The 17,562-nt window shown below is 39.1% G+C and overlaps 1 protein-coding gene across 10 annotated transcripts in view; it reads left to right on the forward strand.

Moving 5' to 3' along the window:
- The window catches only part of APP (amyloid beta precursor protein), a 288,793-nt gene that overhangs the window by 262,055 nt on the left and 9,176 nt on the right, over positions 1-17,562 (forward strand). For 7 of the 10 annotated variants that reach the window (XM_025378892.1, XM_025378883.1, XM_025378885.1 and 4 more), the window contains 3 exons: positions 5,077-5,130; positions 8,437-8,537; positions 14,562-14,708. In XM_025378892.1, the coding sequence (XP_025234677.1) occupies positions 5,077-5,130; positions 8,437-8,537; positions 14,562-14,708 (302 nt within the window). The remainder of the gene's footprint in view (positions 1-5,076; positions 5,131-8,436; positions 8,538-14,561; positions 14,709-17,562) is intronic. The other 3 variants (XM_025378884.1, XM_025378887.1, XM_025378891.1) reach the window with 1 other exon arrangement.

The raw sequence follows: 17,562 nt of genomic DNA on the forward strand, positions 1-17,562 counted from the left end.
AACATGCAGTTAGTACATTCCTTAGACTAAATCTAAATATAATATTAGACCTTAAGTGCACTGGACAAGTTTTTTTTAAAGAACCATTGCAGAAAATATGTAGACTGTTTTCACAATGTGAGTCATCACCCCAAATTTGTTTCCTTAATTCGAAAAAGGGCACCTTATAGTAATAGCAAATACAAACAGCATGTTACTGATGATGTAAAAATAATTAAAACTTTACCATTTATGAAAACAATTCTTTTTTTTTTTTTTTTTTTTTTTTTTTTGAGACGGAGTCTCGCTGTCGCCCAGACTGGAGTGCAGTGGCCGGATCTCAGCTCACTGCAAGCTCCGCCTCCTGGGTTCACGCCATTCTCCCGCCTCAGCCTCCCGAGTAGCTGGGACCACAGGCGCCCGCCACGCCGCCCGGCTAATTTTTTTGTATTTTTTAGTAGAGACGGGGTTTCACCGTGTTAGCCAGCATGGTCTCGATCTCCTGACCTCGTGATCCGCCCGTCTCGGCCTCCCAAAGTGCTGGGATTACAGGCTTGAGCCACCGCGCCCGGCCTATGAAAACAATTCTTAATCACATAGAAGAAAACAAATTTAGGGACAGTTCATTATCAAAGACCTGGGCAACTACCCTATTAAATGTATTATTAATAGAGTGCAGATTGTGTTCTTTCTTTACAGGTAGATACATTTTGATCATTGAAAGTCCTTTTCATTCAGTCTCTAAGGAGAATTTTTAGTGAAAAATGTCCAATCTCATTTTCTAAATTGAAGGCACACTAAATTTGCTCTTTCACTAACAGCATAACGTGTAGCATCAGCCTTAGGAGACAATCTGCGTGCACACGTGTGAATGTACACACACACATACACTGAAACCCTTGGGTACTGCCAAGATGTCCATTTCAGCAAAGAGCTTGATTAAGTACTTCTGGATACTTGACAAACATGCAGCTATTACATTGCCTAGGCCTCATGAAAAGAGCTGATATTCTTGTTAAATAAGGATTCCGTTTGAACAGTAAAATCTAGTATAACAGTATTGGGAGGCAATAGGACTTGCAGTGTCAGAGTCTTGAGTTGGGGTACTCTTCGTTATCAGTCCCAACACTGATATATATTCATTATAGCAAACAATTTGAAAAACCTCTCCAACAATTTTTCAATAAAATTGATGGCCGTCATCTCATAGGATATTAAATACTATTCCACACTCGTGAACTCCTAAATGATACAGACCTGAGTTTAAATTCCAGCTCTGCTGTGCGCTTATGAGCAAGTTACTTAGCCTCTCTGGCTGCTTCCTCATCTGTAAAATAAGGTTGATAATTCCTAACTCGGAGGTATAGTACAAGCATTAAATAAGAAGGCATAAAATAACTCTTATCAAAATTCCTGGAACATAGTAAATGTCAGTGGTAGCTTTTGTTTTTTTTTCTTTTTTTTCTTTTTTTTAATGGAGCCAGGATCTTATTAGAGAGACTTTATCAGCCTGTCTCAAGATGGCCTGAACAATGTATCCTTAAAATAATGAATATAATAAGCCATATAATGAGATACAGTCCTAAAGCCATCTCTCTTCTCACACCGTCTCCCACCTGTCCCCAGAAACTTGTTAGTCTTTCTTTTTACAGACATGTGCGCGCACACACACACAACTACTGAAAATATCTAAAATTCTCAAAGGATTTCCTTTTGTTCTTCATGCAGTCCTCATTATCATAGTTTCAAATGCTTGCCAAAAATGTGTTGTTTTTCTCAAGAACAATCAGGGAAATCCAGAGGAGGGTCTGATGCCCATTTTTTTAATTTACATTGAAAAAAATAAGCATATCAGAGTTTTCCAATGTGATATACTCTTGAACAGCTGCAATTTGCCTTAAGACCTTTTTATTCTTTGGTTTTCACATTCACAAAACGTAAATGAATGGCTAGGCTGCAATGAAGCTGTTGTTACAGAATTGTGCTCACAAATCGTGAAATGATCTGGCTGGGAGCATTAGCGTTAATGACATTTGTGTTTGTTCTGCTTTTTCCTGACTGCCTGAGAAGGGCAGCCACAAAGAGCGGCATAGCATGCAGTAACCGCCAGGAAGCCTTTGTGGCCAAGAGTCTGCCTCTTCGTAAATAATACCTAGATATAATATGTAGATAAAATACTGTAATATTTTTAAAGAGACACAGCAGGTCTTATAAGACTGTATGGATGTATTTGCAAAGTGTGAAGCTGCCTTCTAGTATATTTTTAACTAGCTTTATGGAGGCAATGAGGAAGCCAATTTAAATGCTGAAATGTAGATTAAGTAAGTATTTCATTAAACTTACAAACCAGTTCTTGTCAGGCCTCTTATCCATATGTAAAACTGGTGTACTGCTGATTCCTCATTACCTTTGACCTGGTAGAGAGTTTGCACAAGGCAGCACTGTTAATAGTTTAGGTTTATTACAAAGAACACCAGAAGTAGCAAACTCAAAAATCCCAGAGGTCTGACCATTCTGTTTCTCTCCTCTTACAGCAAAGGATTAGATTCAAAGCTACTGAGATCAAAAGAATAACTCATTGCTGCTTACATTTTAACTCTATTAAAAGTTAAAGATAAGAGAATCTATTTCTTGTTTTTAAATTACTAAATGGCCAATGTAAAATGTTTTTAACACTTTATTGATGAAGTTACTTTCCGGTTAAGTAAAGGTCCACTGGAAAAATTGGAAAGTATTTGCAATGGATTGGGAAATACACTACTTTGTTTTGTTGGTGTGTATTTTTTTTTTTTTTGGCAATGATATCATAATTGCCTTTTAAAAAAGAACTGTATTTTAATGTCTGCTCCCTGTGCCACTTATTTTTTTAGCATTAATTTATACTAAATCAGCTTCAATCTTTTAAAGCAGATTAAGGTTTATGTCACTGAAACTAGTTTTGTTTAATCTTCCTAAAAAATAGGAAAGGTTTTATTACTGTTTTTAAATAATACATGCCTATTTAAAAAAAAAAAAAAGAAGAAGAAGAGTGGGGAGAGGCAGAGAAACTTATAGGACTATATCATTTGTAAGTTTCTTTCGCATAAGTATACTCATTTGAACCCTGGAAAAACCATTTACTTTGTGACACAACTGAAGTTCAGAAAGAATGTGATTGGCCCCAGATCACGGAGAAAGTAAGTGGTGACATTAGCAGTGGCCCCTGGGACCACCAGCTCCTCAGCCTGCATTTAAACCACAGGCCCACTTCACTTACTTCCCCTGAGTTGCATATACATTTTCTAATAATTTAACTATTGATGTATGCGCTCACCACCACTTCAAGGTATGTGTTTGCCCTCGTGCATGTGGTTTGGTGTGTTCTTAACTGCAGTTGAAGCACTATTTGGGTTCCTCATCATCAGGAAATTCTCAAAAAGTACAATGACCTTTCAACTAACTGCATTTTACAAGGAGTAATAACAGTTACTCATTACAGGTTGTTGCAGATAAGAAAAAACTTGAAGTATAGAACAACCAAACTTCATTGTCAAAATGTATTTGGGAGTTGCAGAAGAAAGTGAAGTATATCTTCCTCTAAATGCACTAGTGGAAAACTAGAGAATAGTCATTCTCGCATCAGTTACTACGGAATATTTAATCATAGGATATTTAATCAGTGCAGTTCTGTAGTATTTGGTAGTGTCTGAAACAGGCTTTAAAGGTTATTTGTTCCTCACTATAATTAGAAGATGCAGATGTTAACATTTCTATTTCCATATGGAGAAACAGCCACAGAAGTGGGCGCTTGCCCAAGGTCACAGATGTTGTCAATGTTGGGCCCAGACCTGGGATCAGATGCCTCACCCTCCTTTTGGCTCCACCATGCTGCCAGTCTCTACATGAGAAAGGACCAAACCACCTTACTCTTTTATTTCATCCAAATGTCCTAGTGCTCCCCGAAATATTTTTTCATATTTTGGAGACTTGGCTTACTGCCACTTTTTTCCTCCCTCACTGTTTCTATTAACATGTGTCATCCAAAACTGATTTGGACTGAGAATCCCACCTTTGAATGCCTGGCATGTGTGCATCAGTAAGCTGGATGGTTTTACTGAAATTGTTAGGAGCCATCTCATCGAGCACACCGTGTCTCCCTCAGCACCTGTGCTCGCTTTGTCTTACCTTCTTCCCTTTACACTTGCCACCTTACCAAAGGGGCTTCCCCCTGTGCCTCCACCCCATGGCTTCATTTACCCTATGACCATTTATTAATCCTAAAACCTTCGCCTTTGTCCCCATTCCTTGTTTCTTCAAACACCAGTGTAAACAAGGAAGTATTTTCTAAGCATCAGAAGTGCTTTGGAAAGGTCAGATGGTGGTGAGGAATATCGTACTGTCCACACTGCTTTCTTTGGGTCAGACCCAGAACACATATAAAGGAAAAATTGGGCACAATGGCAAATATAAAATGAAATATCTTCATTTCACACGTTTCAGCTGTATGTCATCTGTCAAATGGAAACCAGCCTTTTTGAAAAAGAGAAAGACAGACTGCGGTTTCCCTCTTCTGCCGTCATACTAAGGACAAATTTGATTCACTCACTAAATGGCAGATGATGTGGTAAAACTTGGCTCTCCTGATAAATTCATATTTGCACTTCCCCTGGAAATTTAAGAGTCCTTTTGTAGTTAATTAACTGTAAAATAAGATAAGATTGGGCAGTTGTAAAAGGAAGTATCTTTAAGGTTTTCTGTTAGGCTGGGAATATTTTATTTCTAATCAAAAGCCAAGAAACTATCTCTAAACTAGCTCAGAGGAAAATCCACCCTCCCCACCCCCCTTCTTTGAAGTTGCTGCCTATCCTGGTGAGGGCTTTTATTAGAAAACTAAGGAGCAGGACTGGCACATCAATAGCGATCAACCATTTAAAGGGCTGCCCCTCCTGGTCCTCGATGCTCGGGATTAACTCACTGTGGTTCTTTCCTGGCTGCTCCTTTTTTGTAACTTGTTTATTGCATATGCTTTTTTTCCCTGCTCGACTATGTTCGGGAGCCACGACTTACCATCTCGATTTGTCTTGTTTGCTTTCTGTGTCTCTTGCTTCCTGTGCCCAGTTGAGCCTGTTGATGCCCGCCCTGCTGCCGACCGAGGACTGACCACTCGACCAGGTATTGGAACCGCTTGACTTCTGCCTCTCCGCATCTTGTGCCTGAGCTGAGCAGACATTGTCTCCTTTCTGCATGTTAATAAGCCTCTTACTGCTTACTGTAGAGTAGAATCTGAAGTGACCTTAGAAACCACACTTTTAAAAATTCCCCTTGACTTTTCCTTACTCTTCATTTCCCAAATTCTGAGTGATTTGTTTTTTGTTTCTGAGCTTTCCTTTTGAAACCTCAAAGAGAGCCCTTCCAAATTTGGCTTTTTTTTTTTTTCTTTTCTTTTTTCTTTAAAACAAACAAACAAAAACCAGAGAAGATTATGTAGCTCCTGTCCTTACAAACAGAAGCCCAGACAGATGTAGACTGTCAGGTGATGACTTGGATACCAGTGTGAACATCTCTCCTTTCTTGTTTGGTGTCCAGATGGGTCACTTTCTAACTAAACTGCGCTCAAACTTCAATCAGTTACTGAAGTAGACATGATTTCCTGAAAATACCAGAATTGGTTTCTCGCCAGAGCCAGAAATATATCTTCTCTTTTGTGGGTTGTATGTACTTATTCTCAATGAGTGGCTAAAGTAACACAACAGATGTAGATGCATAATTTTGCACATAAGCCCTTTATTTTTTTATATTGCTTAAAAATCCCATTAACACTGAAATAGACACTTATTTTTTTTACAGTTTCACAGGCATTAAGAAGAAACACATTTTTATTTTATGAATAATGTCGTAGCACAGCAGAAGCACATACGTGCCTGGTGTCTACTCCATGAACAGCCTCACCCAACTGAGAGTAGCCAACGCTTTCAGTGAATCAAAAAGAGGAAGAAAGTTATTGAATTGACAAATCCGTATATTCCAGAGAGATTTTAATCCTAAATAACACATACTTTCCCGTATTTATTTTCTTCTTTATCCTCATAATGTCCCCAGGCAATAATCAAAGAACAGGGAATGAACCTTCTTTGAAGATATTAATACACAGAGGTCAACCTTTGCTGCCTGGTTCAGATACAGTCAGCAGCAGAGCCAGAAGGAGACCCACGCTGTCCCTCACGCTTCCACCACAGGCTCAAGCCATGACCGCCTCCTCCAAGCACAGTCACTCGTGAAGACTCAGAGTCTGCCTTGTGGCATCTTCATGCCTTTATGCTGTGATTAACAATGGCAGCAGAGACAGTAGCGTGAGACGTCTTGACAGCTGGTCTCGTTGATGTTATGAATTTCTGTCTGTAGGCTTTTAAGGGGAATTTAAATTATAGTGAGTCAGAGACAGTTTCAGTTCTTCTGATGACCTCCTTATTGTCAGTGTCATGTAAGGGAATCTCAAGGAGCCAGGAGTTGACGTTCCTGTTCTGCTCAGCCAACTTGTAAGGCCTTGGGCTGAGGGTCAGTTCAGTTCTAATTGCAACCACAGCCAGCTGAGGTTGGTCATTTGCCTTGGGACTTTTTTCATGGTGCTTCTCACTTTAAAAGATTTGCTTTTCATCTACAAGCATAAAACGTAACTTAGAAAGTGCTCATTTGACTCATTCAGTTTTATCAAATTTTTCCATTGGGCCAGCAGAGCCTATATGTTACTGTTGAAATCTCCAGGAAGAGGTGACACTACCAGTCAATGTTTTTTTTCTTTTTTAAAAAAAAAATTGTTTTTTGGTTTTTGTATTTTTGAGAAGGAGTCTTGCTCTGACATCTGGCTACCCAAGTCCAAGTTCTTATGACCCAGACCAATCACAGGCTAAGAGAACTTGAAGGTGAAATAGAACCATTGCCTGTGGTCTTTGTGGAAAGCTGGGAAGGTAGGGATAGGAAAATGAAGTTCTGAATAGCAAAAAGGAGAGAAGGTAACTTCACAGTCTACAAGCCAGGTATAGATTGACATTGATTATGGATCTCTCTTCAAACAGGTTATCAAGTGGAAGCTTTTTGAACACTTGGATGAGGGAATGGGGCTATGTCACAACCAGCGTGGATTTCCTAGGTTTTGTCAGATTATCCTTACCTTCTCCTTGTATGGGCTGTGCTGTTAGACTGGCACATCATATGCTGTGGACATTGTGCTTTTCAGTGTCAGCAAGATGTGTGACAAGTTTCCCAGCATCTCATAGACAAGATTGAAAGAGTGATTAGGCCAAAAGCAAGAAGTAAATTCCCCTGGGAGCCAAAGGAATTGGGAATGTGTAGCCCAAGTAAGACAAGAACCAGCAGGAACATGCCTCTCATTAGGGATGTGATGCCTGTTCAAGGTTTTACTGTGGAAGGGAGAATTAGGCTTGCTCTGTGTTGAATCAGACTTCAAGGATGGAAGTTACAGGGAAACTGATTCTGGCTTCATGTAAATAAGGCCATTTTGGCAGGCAAATCTATCAAAAAATGGAGAGAAATTGATACATTCCTCTGTGTTCAAACAGGAACTGACAGTCTGCCCCTGGGTGGGAACACCGTAGAAGAGATGACTTCAAAGCCCTTTTCATGCTAAAATCTGATGTTTGGTAATTAAATGTTATAGCATGGACACTGACGTTTATATTTTGTACTTAGTTTTTGGTTTTTAAATGACTTTGCGTTTTGTTTTAAGCTTCAAATTATTATTTGAATAATGAAATTCATAGAACAATTCGTATTAAGAATCATATAGCAATTTATAGAGAAGGAAGAGTTTGTAGGTTATAAAATCTGTTAGTCGCTAAGAAGCATTTTAAAAATTATGTACTGTAGCTCTTTATTCAGCAGACGAACCAATTACAATCTGTGTCTGTAACTAGAACACTTGACTAAAATCATATAATTTTTACAACGCTTCACTGCATAGATACATGAACATAATTTATTTGTAATTGGAACAAAGCCCCAAAGTAGCAGTTTTGTTCCACTAGGTAATTAATGCTCATTTTTAAAGCCTTTTATTGTTATTTCTGAAGTAATGAGTGCCCATGGAAAAAGACACATAATAGGCTAAACAATGAGCCCCTAAGCCAAGCCAACATATTCCAGGAACAAATCCTTGCCAACCTCTCAACCAGCATTTAACTTCTGCATTTCCCCCATTTTCAAAAATTATAGCATGTAATTAAAGGCAGCAGAAGGCTTACGTTCAGGTTTCCCTTACCTTTTCATTTCTTTTTGTTTAAAATAGGTAGTAATTAAGGATTTAAATATAGGGTATCATTTTTCTTGAAGAAAGTCATTAATCAATTTTCCTCTAACTTCAGGCCTAGAAAGAAGTTTGGGGTAGGCTTTGTCTTACAATGTTATTATTTATGAGTAAAACTAATTGGTTGTCCTGCATACTTTCATTGTGATATAATACAGGTTCTGGGTTGACAAATATCAAGACAGAGGAGATCTCTGAAGTGAAGATGGATGCAGAATTCCGACATGACTCAGGTTATGAAGTTCATCATCAAAAATTGGTACGTAAAATAATTTACCTCTTTCCACTACTCTGTCTTGCCAAATGACCTATTAACTCTGGTACATCCTGTGCTAGAAATCAAATTAAGGAAAAGATAAAAACAAAAATACAATGCTTGCCTATAGGATTACCATGAAAACGTGAAGAAAATAAATAGGCTAGGCTGGGCACAGTAGCTCACGCCTGTAATCCTAGCACTTTGGGAGGCTGAGGCGGGTGGATCACAAGGGCAGGAATTGGAGAACAGCCTGGCCGACATGGTGAAACCCCGTCTCTACTAAAACTACAAAAAAAAAAATTATCTGGGTGTGGTGGCATGTGCCTGTAGTCCCAGCTGCTCGGGAGGCTGAGGCAGGAGAATTGCTTAAACCTGGGAGGTGGAGGTTGCAGAGAGCCGAGATCATGCCTGGGCAACAGAGCGAGACTGTCTCAAAAAAAGAAAATTAAGAGGCTCTGTGTGTAGTTCTTTCAGACTACAGGGCAGCTAAGTTCGTGCAGGACTCGGAACTTAAAGTAGAATTAATTTCAATATGGCAGCCACTTTAATTTCCACTGTGTTTTCTGGGAAAATAGGTTTACAATAGGTTTACTTGAAGGATCAGAGTCAAACACGTGCATACACTGCTTGGTTTTCTAGAACACTTTATATAGCTTAAGTTCACATCTGGAACTGTCTTCCTTTGCTCATTCATCTCTCCCCCAGCTTTTTCTTTTCATTCCCTCCCCTACCTCCCATGCTTTAACTTCTCTTGCAAGAATAAGATCATGGGGTGAGCAGGACCCCGTGATGTTCCTGATAGTGTTATTCATCAAAAGGTTTGTGCAAAGAAGACAGCAGCTTCCTTTTCAGATGAAATCACTTTTCCCCCCTAATGTTAGAATTGGAGTAAATCAAAAAGCCACATCTCTTTTGTGGTCAGCTCTAGTAGTTATATAAAATCCTTTACCAAAAGCTTAGAAATTCAGATAAATCAAATAGTGGATTCTGTTAGGGTTCCATCTTATCAGTAGGTGCAGTAAGGGGTTAAATTAATAAGACAATTTTATCACATTCAGTGGTGGACAGAAAAATGGTAATAAAATTTCCATAGCAATTATACTTGAAGTTATCTCAGGCACTTCTTTTGTTTGTGTGTGTGTGTGTTAGCTTTTTTCAAGCAGAAAATGTCTTTTCAGTATTCGTAAATAAAGTTGATAAATCCTAGTATTAATCTCGTAAAGAAACACCTTCAAATTATTATTTATGCCTCACTTGACTCTAAATAATTGTAGCAAATAAAAAACTGACTTGGGATTTGGATTTGCATTCTTAACTCCCATCGTTCTATTTTTACACTAAGACATTTAGCTTTTTGAAGCATGGTTTTCATTGGCAAGATAATCTAGTATCAGTTATTATAAAATCAGGGTTTCTCTTGATGAGGCTGTTGCTGAAGAGGTTAATAAAAACTGGGAAACCGCTGAAGAGTTGAGAGTTGGTAGGGCAGAAAGCTGAAGATTAATGTACAGAAAATTTGCATTCACTGGGGCTTGTGTCATATAAGCCCATCTCCACAATTACACTAACGCCTATAATGTGACAGTGACTAATGGCAGCGGCAGCAATTAGGAGAATCAGCTCCCTCTACTGAACTAGTTGATAAGATAATGTACTATAATTAGTGCAATGAATATCACAGAATTACAGTATTTTCTTAAAGGCACAGGAATATGTCCAGACTTGCATTTATTCCTGATTACCTCACACTAGTATATTAGCTAATTAATGATTTGCTTTTCATAAAAATATTGAGCTAGCATATTTGTTTAGTAAAGGGAATAATTATGAACAATTTCTCATTTTGTTATAAACCATGAGTAAAACACTTTTAGAAGTTGCTTCATTTGCTGTATTTTATATTGCCTTCCAGACTGCTAGTATGTTAGTTTTAGCTTAGAAAAATCAGTCATTTGACTACCTTGAGGCTATATTGAAAGAATTTTTTAGGGAGGTAGAGGCATACCTTGGAAATTTCAGAACACCACAGTAAAACACATTTTGCAATAAAATGTCACACAAATTTTTTGGCTTCCCAGTGCATATAAAAGTTATATTGGCCAGGCGTGGTGGCTCATGCCTGTAATCCCAGCACTTTGGGAGGCCAAGGCGGGTGGATCACAAGGTCAGGAGATCGAGACCATCCTGGCCAACATGCTGAAATGCCTTCTCTACTAAAAATACAAAAATTAGCCACATGTGGTGGCATATGCCTATAGTTCCAGCTACTCGGAAGGCTGAGGCAGGAGAATCTCTTCATCCCGGGAGGCAGAGGTTGCAGTGAGCCGAGTTAGCACTCCAGCCTGGGCAACAAGAGCGAGACTCCATCTCAAAAGAAAAAAAAAAAAATTTATATTTACACTATACTATAGTCTGTTACATGTGCAATAGCATTATGTCTAAAAAAAAGCCATGTACCTACTTTAATTACTTTTATTAGTAGAATATTTTATTACTAAAAAATGCTAATGATCATCTGAGTCTTCAGCAAGTCCTAATCTTTTTGCTCACGGAGATTCTTGCCTTGACGTTCACTGCTACTGGCTAATCCAGGTGGTGATTGCTGAGGTTTGTGGTGGCTGTGGCAATTTCTTACGAAGTTTGCTGCGTCGATTGACCCTTACTTCCATAAAAGATTTCTCTGTAGCGTGTGATGCTGTTTGATAGCATTTTGCCCACAGTAGAACAGCTTTCAAAATTGGAGTCAGTTTTGCAAATCTAGCCACTGCTTCATCAACTGAGTTTATGTGATATCCTAAATCCTTTGTTGTCATTTCAACAATGTTCACAGCATCTTCACCAAGAGTAGATTCCATTGCAAGAATCCACTTTCTTTGCTCATCCCTAAGAAGTAACTCCTCATCCGTTCAAGTTTGATCATGAGGTGGTAGCAGTTAGTTCAGTCATGTCTTTAGGCTCCACTTCTAATTCTAGTTCTCTTGTTATTTCCACCACATCTGCGGTGACATCCTTTACTGAAGTCTTGAACCCCTCAAAATCACCCATGAGAGTTGGAATCATCTTCTTCCAAACTCCTGTTATTGTTGATGTTTTGACCTCCTCCTATGAATCACAGATGTTCTTAATGGCATCTGGAATGGTGAATGCTTTTCAGAAGGTTTGCAATTTACTTTGCCCAGATCCATTAGAGGAATCACTATCTATGGCAGTTTTAATAGCCCTACAAAATATATTTGAAATATATTTTGGCCGGGCGCGGTGGCTCAAGCCTGTAATCCCAGCACTTTGGGAGGCCGAGGCGGGTGGATCACGAGGTCAGGAGATCGAGACCATCCTGGCTAACATGGTGAAACCCCGTCTCTACTAAAAATACAAAAACTAGCCGGGCGCGGTGGCGGCGCCTGTAGTCCCAGCTACTCGGAGGCTGAGGCGGGAGAATGGCGTGAACCCGGGAGGCGGAGCTTGCAGTGAGCCGAGATCGCGCCACTGCACTCCAGCCTGGGGACACAGCGAGACTCCGTCTCAAAAAAAAAAAAAAAAAAAAAAAAAAGAAATATATTTTGAAGTAATAAGAGGCTGAAATAATAAGACTTGAAAGTTGATCCATGGGCTGCAGAATGAATGTGGTGTTAGCAGGCATGAAAACAACAGTAATCTCCTTATACCTGTCCTTCAGAGCTCTTAGGTGACTAGGTGTTTTGTCAGTGAGCAGTAATATTTTGAAATGAATCTTTTCTGAGCAGTAGGTCTCAACAGCGGGTTTAAAATATTCATTAAACCATGCTGTTAAGAGATGTGCTGTCATCCCAGTTTTGTTGTTCCATTTATAGAGCATGGGCAGAGTAGATTTAGAATAATTCTTAAGCACCCTAGGACTTTTACAATAGTAAATCAGTCTTGGCTTCAAAAACTTAAAAGTCACCAGCTGCATTATCCCCTAACAAGAGAGTCAGCTTGTCCTTTGACACTTTGAAGGCAGGACTTCTCTCTAATGATGAAAGTCCTAGATGACATCTTCTTCCAAATAAGTCTGTGTCATCTCCACTGAAAATCTGTTATTTAGTGTAGCCACCTTCATCAGGAGTTTTATCTAGATCTTCTGGATAGCTTACTGCAGCTTCTACATCAGTACTTGGTGCTTCACCTTGCACTTTTGTGTTATGGAGACGGCTTCTTCCCTTAAACCTCGTGAAATCAACCTCTCCCAACTTTTTTTTCTTCTGCAGCTTCTTCACCTCTCTCATCCTTCACAGAATTGAAGAGAGTTGGGGACCTCGTTCTTGATTAGGCTTTGGCCTAAGAGAATGTTGAGGCTGGTTCGATCTTCCATCCAGACAACTAAAACTTTTCTCCCATCAGCAATAAAGCTGTTTTGCTTTCTTATCATTTGTGTGCTCACTGGAGTAGCACTTTTAATTTCCTTCAAGAGCTTTTCTTTGCATTCACAACTTGGCTAACTGGCACAAGAATCTTGGCTTTCAATATGCCTTGCTCACTAAGCTTAATTATTTCTAGCTTTTGCTTTAAAGTGAGAGACGTGTGACTCTTCCTTTCACTTGAACAATTGGAGACCATTGTAGGGTTATTTACTGGCCCCGTTTCAATATTGTGGTCTCTCAAGGAATAGGGAGCCTGGGAGTTGAGGGGCGGAGTGGCCAGTTTGGGGGGCAGTCAGAACACACACAACAGTTATTGATTTAGTTTGCTGTCTTTATGGGCATGTTTCATGACACTGCAAAACAATTAAAATAGTAACATCAAAGGCCACTGATCACACAGATCACCAAACAGATATAATAATTTTTAATGTTTGAATATTTAAATAATTACCAAAATGTGACGCAGACATGAAGTGAACCTGTGTTCACTGTTGGAAAAATGGCACCAATAGACTTGTTTGATACAGGGTTACCACAAACCTTTAATTTGTTTTGTTTTCTTTTTTTAAAAAAATACTATCTGTAAACACGACTGTGCAATAAAGCTAGGTATGCCTGTATTTTCATTAAGTTGCAGAGCAAACATGATAATGTTTAGCTATAGTTTTACTTCATCTGGCATAAGATCAACTCCTTATATAACAAGATGATAAACGTTGTGGTGTGCTTCTATCATTTCATTCAAGTAGATAAAGTTGAAAAATAATGACTTGCTTTTATAAACAGTATGAAACAATGTAGTGCAATAAATGAAATTTTATTTCTTCTTTACAATGTTCTCAAAATTCTTTTTATGTTTAATCCAAATAAAGAGCAAAAATAAAGCAACATTTCAGATTTTGGTTTCTGGAGACAATAGTAAGAAAGCATGAGTTATGAGTGACTTAAAATTCTTGTTGCCTATACTTCCCTTTGAAATAACATTATGCTTTAAAAAGCATTACACTGCTAAAGGTTAATTAGAATTCTGCTGAATTACTATAAGTAACAAGATACCTTTTTTTCTATTGTTTAACTCCTTGGTTTCAGAATACCTATTCCTGTGCATTGAAAGTGTCCCTCCAAGGAAATGAGGACATCTACAGGGTTGAAAAACACCCAAGTCTCAGTCACTTAGAGTCAGACATCAGGGCTCAGAGTTTCAAACCTGCTGTGACTGGGAAAATGCTGACCTCCTTTCATTAGTATGATCCGTGCCTTTCCAGCTTTTGATAGATACAAGCGCCATCTTCCCACCACTCACCAAATGTTCCACCTGTCAGAGTTTCAGGTCGCTGCAGACTTTGGTTTTGACATGTGAGGGGAAAGTAGACTTCCTCAGGCTGGGGAAGCCACATGTTGTACGTCGTTCTGTAAACTATGATTGTCATTCTTAGTAAGGAGAATATGTGATTTCTTTTCTTTTTTTAAGTAATCATCAAATACGTGACCAACCAGTTGGCCAGAGAATATACTGAAACTTTTCATATAACCTCATCCAAATGTCCCCTGCATTTAAGAAATGAAATTCTTCTAATTGCATTTATAAATTGTAAATTATATTGCATTTACAAATTAAAATTATTTTTCTTAATTTGTTTTCAAGGTGTTCTTTGCCGAAGATGTGGGTTCAAACAAAGGTGCAATCATTGGTCTCATGGTGGGCGGTGTTGTCATAGCAACAGTGATCGTCATCACCTTGGTGATGCTGAAGAAGAAACAGTACACGTCCATTCATCATGGTGTGGTGGAGGTGGGTAAACTTGACTGCATGTTTGCAAGTGGGAATTAAAGAAGACTATGAGAGAATTAGGCTTAGCTTTTTGCTAAGAACTAGCTAAGTATCTCTTTCAAAAAATGAATCAATGTGCTTCCATGGTGCTTGGGTTACAGCTGTTCTTTCTTGTTTTGCATTTTGTTCATTGCAACTTATCGTGAATATTCTGATCAAGGTATTGAGATTGCGTGTTGTTATCTCAACTTATAATTTGTTTTGAAGTTATCAAGATAACACAAATGATAATGCATGACTTTTAAAAAGTATGATTACTCTTAGGCTTTTTTTTCAAAGACAACAAAAATCAGTGTGAGAAGTTAAAAATAAAAACAGAAGTAGGAAGTTGCTTTTTCCAGAAAAAGCTAAACATATTTATTCCTGGATTTCTTATGTCTTAAATAGTCTGGCCTCTGAATACAACCAGGTAATAGTAAATAATGTGATTTTTCAGTGCAGACTTTTACCCTTTAAAGTTTCTCAGGAAATCACACTATACCAAATGGCCCACCAAAACATAAATGATTGTTATTTGAGAGTTCTTCAGCCTATTACCCTGCACTTCCACCTGCAATATCTTAGTTTCAAGGTGCTATACAAAAACAAGAGAGAGAGAAAGAAAATTTATAAATAAGTTATTTTTATGCATTTAAAATGCCATTTGGATGGGGGAAAAAGTGTTAAAATCTCACGGTATATGCAACTTTTTAGGAAACTGTCTTGCAGAAAATATAGTGTAAACATAGCTTTTATATGCACAGGGAAACTGAAAAATTTGTGTGACATTTTATTGTGATATTTTAAGAGTTATGGAATTTTTAGGGCTGAAAGATATATTGATGGTGATCAATCAAATTCATCTTCTCATCTTGTAGATGAGGGAACTGAGGCCAAGGCAGAAAGGTTCAAATTACACAGGGTCAAGCTCAGAGTCCATATTTCCCCTCATATTCCCCACTGCTTTTTTTTTTTTGAGACAGAGTCTCACTCTATTGCCCAGGCTGGATCTTGGCTCACTGCCACCTCTGCCTCACGGGTTCAAGCCATTCTCTTGTCTCAGCTTCCTGAGTAGCTGGGACTATGGGCACACGCCACCATGCCCGGCTAATTTTTACGTTTTTAGTAGAGACAGGTTTTCACCATATTGGTCAGGCTGGTCTTGAACTCCTGACCTGAGGTGATCCACCCACCTTGGCCTCCCAAAGTGCTGGGATTACAGGTGTGAGTCACCACGTCCAGCCGCCATTGCTTTTTCCATCAGAGAAAAGTCCAGATGTTGCTAGGGAGCTGAAGATTCCACTGTCCCCAAGGAACTGTGCTCTAAACCATTCTTGATTAGAAGAGGACAGAGTTTAAATAAATGAAATTTGTGGTGAAGCCAGAATTTCATTTTGCTCAGCACTTAAAACCTCTGCAGACTACAACAGAAGCTGCTGATGGAAGTTAGGTTTGAGCCTTATTTCCCCATTCATACTGACGTGGATGAGCAGTGTGAGGAAGGAAACCAAGAGGAGAACAGGCAGCAGGGTGGAAAGGAACGGATTGGCTCATAGACCAGAGTGTGAGCACATAAAAGCAGTGACCCCATTGTCACGTTCGGTCATTGCACCTTTTGGAATGGTATCTAAGCTTGTGTCCCTCAAAACAGTGTAAGATATGTTCTCATTAGTATCAGTTTCTTTCATTTCTGCTCTAATTAATTTTTTAAAAAATTTTAATTCCATATTTGAGCAAATAAAGATGTCCTCATACTTGAATAATTCAAGAGCTCTTTTTTGCTGTTGTTTTGTTTTGTTTTATTGTTTTGTTGTTGTTTTCTTTTTTGTTGTCGTTTCTTTGTTTTTTGAGATGGGAGTCTCGCTCTGTTACCCAGGCTGGAGTGCAGTGGCATCATCTCCACTCACTGCAACCTCTACCTCCCAGGTTCAAGCGATTCTCCTACCTCAGCCTCCTGAGTAACTGGGATTACAGGAGCACACCACTATGCCTGGCTAATCTTTGTATTTTTAGTAGAGACAGGGTTTTGCCATGTTGGCCAGGCTGGTCTCGAATTCCTGGCCTCAAGTGATCCACCCTCCTCAGCCTCCCAAAGTGCTGGGATTACAGGCATGAGCCACTGTGCCCGGCCTTCAAGAGCCCTTTTTAATTTATTTAATATAGTTCTATCTTTGCTGCCGGTCTATCCATTGAAGTTGCCTGTCTTTGATGCCAAAGGCCAAAGACTTGGCTTCCTAGGGCTTTCATAACAGAGTAACACAGATTGGGTGGATTAAGCAACAGAAATTTACCTTCTCACATTTCTGGAGTGTAAGATCTAGGTATCAGCCAGGTTGGTTCCTCCCCAGGCCTCTCTCCTTGGTTTGCAGACGGCTGTCTTCTCCCTGTATCTTCACATGGCCTTCACTCTGTGTTCTGCTGTGTCCTAACCTCTCTCTATAAGGACACCAGTCATATCGGATTAGGATCCCCCCTGATGACCTTGTTTAACTCTAATTACCTCTTTGACCCTATCTCCAAATACAGTCACAGGTAGAAGTACTGGCAGGTTAGGACTTCAACATGTGAATTTTAGGGGGACACATTTTAGCCCGTAACAGGCCCCAGGGATGCTGAGCATAAAAGCAAGGCCTCCACCAGGAGCTCTTTCCCCTGGCTGTGCATGCGACTTACCAGGTCCTACCTCAGACCTAGGGAAACAGAATTCCCAAATAGGAGCCTGAGAATCTAAGTGTTGAAAATTTCCCCAAATGAATGAGACGTGCAGTAAGATTTGAGAATCACTGACACATCTTTTTTTTTTTTTTTTTTTTTTTTTTTTTTTTTTTTTTTTTTT

This window comes from Theropithecus gelada, chromosome 3 (genome assembly GCF_003255815.1).
Source record: "Theropithecus gelada isolate Dixy chromosome 3, Tgel_1.0, whole genome shotgun sequence".
NCBI classification, from domain to species: domain Eukaryota; kingdom Metazoa; phylum Chordata; class Mammalia; order Primates; family Cercopithecidae; genus Theropithecus; species Theropithecus gelada.